This window comes from Pundamilia nyererei, unplaced genomic scaffold, assembly GCF_000239375.1.
Source record: "Pundamilia nyererei isolate P.nyererei 1_Seehausen unplaced genomic scaffold, PunNye1.0 scaffold00073, whole genome shotgun sequence".
In the NCBI taxonomy this organism is placed as follows: Eukaryota; Metazoa; Chordata; class Actinopteri; order Cichliformes; family Cichlidae; genus Pundamilia; species Pundamilia nyererei.
The window spans coordinates 3,014,390-3,021,539 of NW_005187474.1; the positions used below are offsets into that span (position 1 = coordinate 3,014,390).

Genomic DNA, 7,150 nt, shown 5'->3' on the forward strand with positions numbered 1-7,150 from the left:
TCGAGTTAACGCCGAGGTTGCTTTGGTATTTAAACCACCCAGGATAATGTTTTTAATAATATGTAGGCTTTGACCTTCTGATTTGTTTTCTTTTTGTACCGGCGTCGTTGCGTTTACGTGTTCGTAGATCTGCAGGCGTCTCCTGAGCTGCTCGGGGAGTTGTGCAGCCATATTGGCTCAAAAGTAATAATCTTGGCACAGAGGAGTGGAGTCAGCAGGTAAAACTTTTTCTTTTTTTATGATTTGTGATTGTTTTAAGGCTATCAAATATATTTAGAGCTGCCATGCGGCTGTTACGTCTCTCACTGTCAGGTTTATTGATCACATTTAAGGTTAATTGCAATGTGACTCTTATACCTGAGGTTAAAGTTAGTTTGAGAGGTTGACTGTAGGAAGGTAAATGTTAAAAAGTGACATCGCTTTGTTTTGATTTGCGCAATATCGGGTAACTGTCAGGATTTATTTATTTTAAAATCTGCTGATTTTATCCTTGCCTGTCACTCTTAGTTAATAACTGAGCACAACCAACAACAACAACAACAACAACAACAATCACTTCATTGTTGCAGCTGAGATGATCCACAGCCTGTTCGTCATTAATCACTTGGGAGACATCTTCCTGGAGAAACACTGGAAGAGTGTCATCAGCCGAAGTGTGTGCGATTACTTCTTCGAGGCAAGGGAGAAAGCAGTGGATCCAGAGAATGTGCCCCCTGTCCTCCAGACCCCACACCACTATCTCATCTCCATATACAGGGGAAAACTCTTCTTCCTCTCTGTCATCCAGACTGAGGTCCCTCCACTGTTTGTCATCGAGTTCCTGCACAGAGTGGCGGACACATTTCAGGTGTGGTTTGAGCGCTGTGTTCTTCAAGTCTTTGATTGTGTCTAGAAGAAGTAAGACAGATTGTGGTTCACGTCAAGTGATCAGATTTCACTTCCCCTTAGCTGATGGTCTGGAAGAATGCAGTTAAGGAAACAAAAGAGATTGTACAGTTAAGGAGGAAGGTGTCATTTTTACTTTCCTATGTGAGATTTTGGAAAATCGTTCAGAGTTGTTTTAACCAGCTATTAAAACGCATAAACCGTGTATCATGTGCAAGTAAGAATGTCAGTGCCTGGGCCTATACAAATGGGAAACCTTAGATGATTCAAATATGGTAGTTATTAACTGAGCATAACAAAAGAAGTTTCTGCCTTCTTCTCTCATACGCTTCTGAACGGACGTCCCATTCTGTCTCCAGTTATAACCCAGAGACAAAGTATTGGTCTTGTGGGGAAGTGCCTACAAGAGTGACATCAGAAGTTCTGTGAACATTTGATCTGAACCGTGTCACTTCCTTCCATTGACCTGCTGGAGTATCACCGTTTCTGACACAGTGGAGGAAATCCACTGCGTTTCACCAGTGTGCATCAGAACAGGACTCTGAGGAAGGGATCCATTTGTAGCAGGAGTGTGGAGAGGAGTGTGGCGCTGCACAAGAAGCTTCAATTTTAGGATTTGACAGGTGCACACTCACCTTCAATACAAGTGCAGTACTCAAGAAAAAAAAAGCCACACATGTGCATGAAACATCTTAAAGCAGTCTTCTAGTCAAACTGTGGTTGTTAATCTACACGGGGAGTTGTTTTGTTTTGTTTTTTTCTTTTCATGACTTGAGGCTTTTAAAGCATTGCCTGCTCTAAGGCAACCTAAGCAGCCCGTTAAAACTACACAAAGCCTGTAGTGACACTTTGTGTTACGGTCAAACCCGGGGAACAAATGTGTCTCACCATTTCGCACTCCCTATAAATTAGAAATCAAGTGTTTAGTTACTCTTTGTGACCAAGGAAGTAAATCTACACACAAATGATCGAGGGACACATTTCCAGAGAGTCACCAGGTTAGAGTACAACATTACAACATCAGAGAAGAGTGTGTGAGTGTGTGTAGGCAAGTCTTGGAGAAAATATTCATGTTAAGGAAGTAAGAATATAAAATGATCCTTTTTACAGAAAAGGTTTCTGGTGTGTTATATGGACATGATGGCAACAGAGGCCAATACTCATTTTATTTATTTATTTAATTTTATTTAATTTTATATTTTTTATCTTGTTCATTATTGTGTCTTTTGTATCATGTTAACAAAGTAATCTTTCCACCAGTGCATCCTAGAAAGCTTTCCACTGTTCCCTTATTCATGAAGGTTCGCCACTGCAGGTGGAGCCGCATATTTGTTTTGGTAGATTTTTATACCGGATGCCCTTCCCGACACAACCCTTCCAGGTGTTCCTGTCTTATTCAGGTCTCAAACCAGGGAGCAGACATAATGTGTTAACTCTACACTATGAAGCCACGAGAAATGCATCAGAAAACAATCTTCCTAAAAATAAAAAAATATATATAATTATATAATTAAAAAGAAAAAACCATTGTATTCCTATTACAATAAAGTAATGCACAGGAATGATCCATGGATGCAAGTATTGAGTAAGATAAAATGTACCTGCTGTAAAAATTAAAGGAGGTATATAAAAATATAATAATTACATTTTTGGCTCATCCAGCCTAAGGAGTCATGGGGCTTGTACATTTGCCCCTCTGTCCACCAACCATAAGAATCGTTACTACTCCATCAGTATTGGTCAGATTTAAGTGAAGCTTGTACCGAGCGAGCACTTAATGGGACTTCATCCATCCTGTGTTAAAGATCGAGGTTGTTTGTTGATTTATCACCACATTTTCCAGATTTTCACACTATAACCTTCATGCACACTTAACAACTTATCAGTTTCACCAAATTCCTGCTCTTGAAGTGTTGAATCCAACCCATCTAGCAAAGTTGTTTACATAAGATTCTCAATGTTGATAGATTTTGCTTACACAAAACGATAAAGGACTTTGTGAAACAGCAAAAGTTGTGAAATATTGTGTTGTTACACATGTTACCACTTATACCATGCATACCACTTCTATCCTGCTGAAAGATGATCATGATCCTATTGGTCATGGAGAGAGTGGTCCGATTGGTTGACTTTTTATGGCCTTGGTCCTGGTCCTTGTGCTGTAGATGATGCGGAGAACAGTGGCATCGTCTAATATGAACATCCATACGGATACATCTCTGGTGGGCCCCAGATGGCTTGCTTGTGTATAAGTGCTTGAAAAACATCTACATAAACTTTTGGCTTTGGTGTAACGGACAGCTTTGTTGACAGGACTACTTTGGAGAGTGCTCCGAAAGTGTGATCAGTGACAACGTGGTGATAGTTTATGAGCTGTTGGAGGAGATGCTGGACAATGGATTTCCACTAGCAACAGAGTCCAACGTCCTCAAGGAGATGATCAGACCTCCCAACATCCTGCGATCAGTCGTCAACACGCTAACAGGTAACTGGAGGTCACCCTGACTTTGGAGTGTTTACCAACCTCTAAACTAAAGTACAAGTAAACTCTGCAGTGTTAATGTGTACATTTGTGGCTTCACCTTGGTTTTGTTTCTTTTTCAGGAGGTAGTAATGTTGGAGAAACATTGCCACAAGGTCAGCTGTCAAACATCCCATGGAGGCGGGCTGGTGTCAAATACACCAATAATGAGGCGTATTTTGATGTGACAGAAGAGATAGACGCCATTGTGGACAAATCCGGTACAAACTGACACTTATTTGTATTTGATCAGCACATATTATATTGCTGGATATTTTGAAGTCCCTTTTCTTCATGTAAGGTTTCATAGGTGAGATTTATCGCTCCTCCTTTTCCAGGTACGACAGTATCTGCAGAGATCCAGGGTGTAATTGAAGCCTGTGTGAAACTCAGTGGGATGCCTGACCTGACGATGTCCTTTATGGTGGGGTAACTTCCTCTCAGTCTTTTATGCCTAACCGTCAGTGCTTTGCTTTTTTAACACTTCTTGCTGTTGATGACAGAATCCTCGGCTTCTTGATGACGTGAGTTTCCACCCATGCGTGCGGTTCAGGCGCTGGGAGTCGGAGCGTGTCCTGTCGTTCATCCCACCGGATGGAAACTTCACGCTCATGACCTATCACATCAGCTCTCAAAAGTAAGCGCAGGCATCATTTTCTCACTTGGAGATGAAATAATTCAGATTTAATTGACTTAAATAAGAACATTCACACCACCAATCATTCAGGTTTATTGTAGCCATTGTTGTTTTTTTTTATGTCCTTCCTCAGTCTTGTAGCTATTCCAGTGTATGTGAAGCAGAGCATCAGTTTCTTTGAGGCAGGATCTTGCGGTCGCCTCGACATCACCATTGGACCCAAGCAAACTATGGGGAAGACAGTGGAGGACCTGAAAGTCACTGTCCACATGCCCAAGGCTGTGCTCAATGCCAACCTCACAGCCTCACAGGGAAACTACACCTATGACTTCACTACAAAGGTAACCAGCCACCACAAAGGCTGTCATGAGCAGTAACACAGCAGGAGTGAGCTAAGCGAGCAGTTAGGATGCCTTTTGCTTTACTACAAACCTGCACACAGGTGTGCTGAATATCAGTCACCAAAAGCCTGAGAAGGTCCTGTCCTGGTCCAGTTTTGGAGACACTAAAATGAATAAAAAGCATTTATTTTTCCTCTTTTGATAGTTGTTGGTTTGGGACATTGGTAAGCTTAACCCCCAGAAGCTTCCCAACTTGCGAGGCAGTCTGAGTATGCAGACAGGAGTGCCTAACCCTGAAGAGAACCCCTCACTCAATATTGACCTAAAGATCCAGCAGCTGGCCATATCAGGTAATCTATCAAAGCGTGACTTCAGTCAAGTTTGAAATTTAAAACCGTCGATCCCTTCAGCCCTGTTATTTATCTTCCTTGATTTATATTACACTGCTCTCCTCCTCTGTGCAGGTCTTAAAGTGAGCCGTCTCGACATGTACGGAGAGATGTACAAGCCATTTAAAGGTGTCAAATATGTGACTAAAGCGGGCAAATTCCAAGTGAGGACCTGAGCAGTTACTGTCAGAGGTCAGCAATCCAACATGCCAAATAGAAGTTTGCCGCACTGCTGACTCAACTATCCAATAAGTCTTACATATCCACCTGCTCATTGTAATTAATGAACAATTCTGCATTTTTTTTAGGTTATTTATTTTGTTTAGCATCATATTTGTATGAACTGATGGTTTTTGCAGCTTGTAAAGGGAAGCCTTAATAATCAGCGTGACTTAATTGAAGTGCTATTAGTTTCTATCCAGTTTGAATGTGACTCGTTCCTTTCTGTCTTTTAATTTTTTAAAATCCAACATATTTTGAGTGTTGCCTAAGGGGAATATTTTGGTTTGAAAAAGGAGATTTACAGCTCACTGCCACGCTCACCTCTGCACCTAAATTAAGTTGCCTGTATGTTGCCTGAGAATAAACCGACCTGCCTTTGAAAACTTTTTTTTTTCCCCGTTAGTCAGTTTTATAAAGATATTTTTATTTTTGAAAGATGAAAACTCTTTATCTACTTTCTGAGCAGCTGCAGTGTCTTCACGCCCTGCTGGTGTTTTGCACTCCCTCTCTTATGTGGCCTTTTTGGAGGAGCTTCTGATGCTTCTTATAGCACAAAACGTCATGTTTTGGATGCCAGAGGAAATTAAAACAAAAAAAATGTATATCCTCCATTCAAGTGTGGTGAAGACTTGTGTGGTGGTCATCGTTTGATGATCAGTGACTCAGACGGGTTATCGGGAACACGTCTGTCTGAAGTCCACAAGATCCTCAAATAACCTCAATTCCAGCTTCTTTACTCAGCACAGCATTTGCACAATCAATTGTTTATGTGGGAAATACTACTTAAAGCTCTTGTATGAAGTTGAATCTGTATTTCAGTTTATAAGATGTCTTATAAAAACTCTAAAATGAAAGCTGAGTGGTTGGGTTTTTTCACCCTTTTTCTGGTTTCAAAAATTGGATAGTAACGCAGATTTCATTAATTTTACTCCTCTGACCACCTCAGTGAGACAGTTAAAGAAGTTCAGAATTTAATAGGTTGAACATAAATGTAGGGATTTGTGTAGCCCCAATTTTTAGGGGCACATATTTCAATAGACAAATTATTGCATGAATTTAATCAAACCTTTCAGGTCTTGAGGCTGATTAATGTTTTGTTTTTGTTTTTTGTTGTTCCTCTTCAGTGGACCTGAGGACTTTCATTGTTGCTAACCTCACCAGTGTGTTCTGTCTTTTGGATGTAAATTCACTGGACATTTTATTAGGTACATCAGTCCAACTGCTTGTTAATGCACATATGAAATTAGCCAATCACACCAAAGCAACTCACTGCATTTAGGCATGTAGATGTGACTGATATGACCTGCTGAAGTTCAAACTAAGCATCAGAAGAAAAGTGATTTAAGTGACTTTGAACGTGGCATAGATGCTGGTGTATGCAACTGAGGTTTACTGAGAATGGGCTGAAGGACAGAAAATATCCAGTGAGCGTCATTTCTGTGGTTGCAAATGCCTTATTGCTTTCAGAGGTCAGAGAATGGTTGGACTACTTCAACCTTACAGGAAGGCAACAGGAACTCAAACAACCTTTTGTTGCAACCAAGGTATGCAGACGAGCAAGTCTGAATACACAACATGCCAAACCTTGAAGCAGATTGACTACCACTGCAGAAAACCACACCAGGAGTCAATTCTGTCAGCCTAGAACAGGAAACAGAGGCTACAATTCACACATTCTCAGCCAAACTGGACAACAAGGGACCTGGTTTGATGAGCCTGACTCTTTCCTGGTATTTCTATCAGACCATTCTCTGTAAACCCTAGACGTTGTTATGTGTGGTCATGAGTTTTTCTAATACTTAGAACAGAGAACAAGAGGCCAAGTCCAGTCATCATTATAGTCTTTTATTCTTCTTCCAAGGCACAGCAGATGTGTTGGCAGGGCTAGAAGCTATCAGTATACATTCTGGGTGTGAATGAACACATCAGGTACACACGCAGATCTACATTGTGTCGCTCTCAGTGAATAGTCAGTGCTGCTACATGCTCAGTAGGCCCAAATAAAAGTGAAAATGCGGTTAACATTCTGTGCTGCAATCCAGAGCCTTGTCCATTAGTGTCATTTGGACTGCTCACTACTACTGCTTAAACGAAAAGACTTCACATACAGGTGCATACAAATTCTCCACTGTTAAATTAAAGGAAATAAAAATAT

General features: G+C 40.8%; 1 protein-coding gene across 2 annotated transcripts in view; it reads left to right on the plus strand.

Moving 5' to 3' along the window:
• ap3m1 (adaptor related protein complex 3 subunit mu 1) overlaps nt 1–5,849 on the plus strand; it is a 14,040-nt gene extending 8,191 nt beyond the window's left edge. The window contains exons 2-10 of one of the 2 annotated variants that reach the window (XM_005737180.1): nt 128–218; nt 570–847; nt 3,199–3,370; nt 3,490–3,627; nt 3,745–3,830; nt 3,910–4,043; nt 4,177–4,384; nt 4,590–4,734; nt 4,849–5,849. In XM_005737180.1, the coding sequence (XP_005737237.1) occupies nt 575–847; nt 3,199–3,370; nt 3,490–3,627; nt 3,745–3,830; nt 3,910–4,043; nt 4,177–4,384; nt 4,590–4,734; nt 4,849–4,949 (1,257 nt within the window). In that variant the 5' untranslated portion in view covers nt 128–218; nt 570–574 and the 3' untranslated portion in view covers nt 4,950–5,849. Of the gene's footprint in view, nt 1–111; nt 219–569; nt 848–3,198; nt 3,371–3,489; nt 3,628–3,744; nt 3,831–3,909; nt 4,044–4,176; nt 4,385–4,589; nt 4,735–4,848 lie in introns of those variants that run through there. The other variant, XM_013911871.1, reaches the window with a different exon arrangement.
• The last annotated feature ends 1,301 nt before the right edge of the window (nt 5,850–7,150 follow it).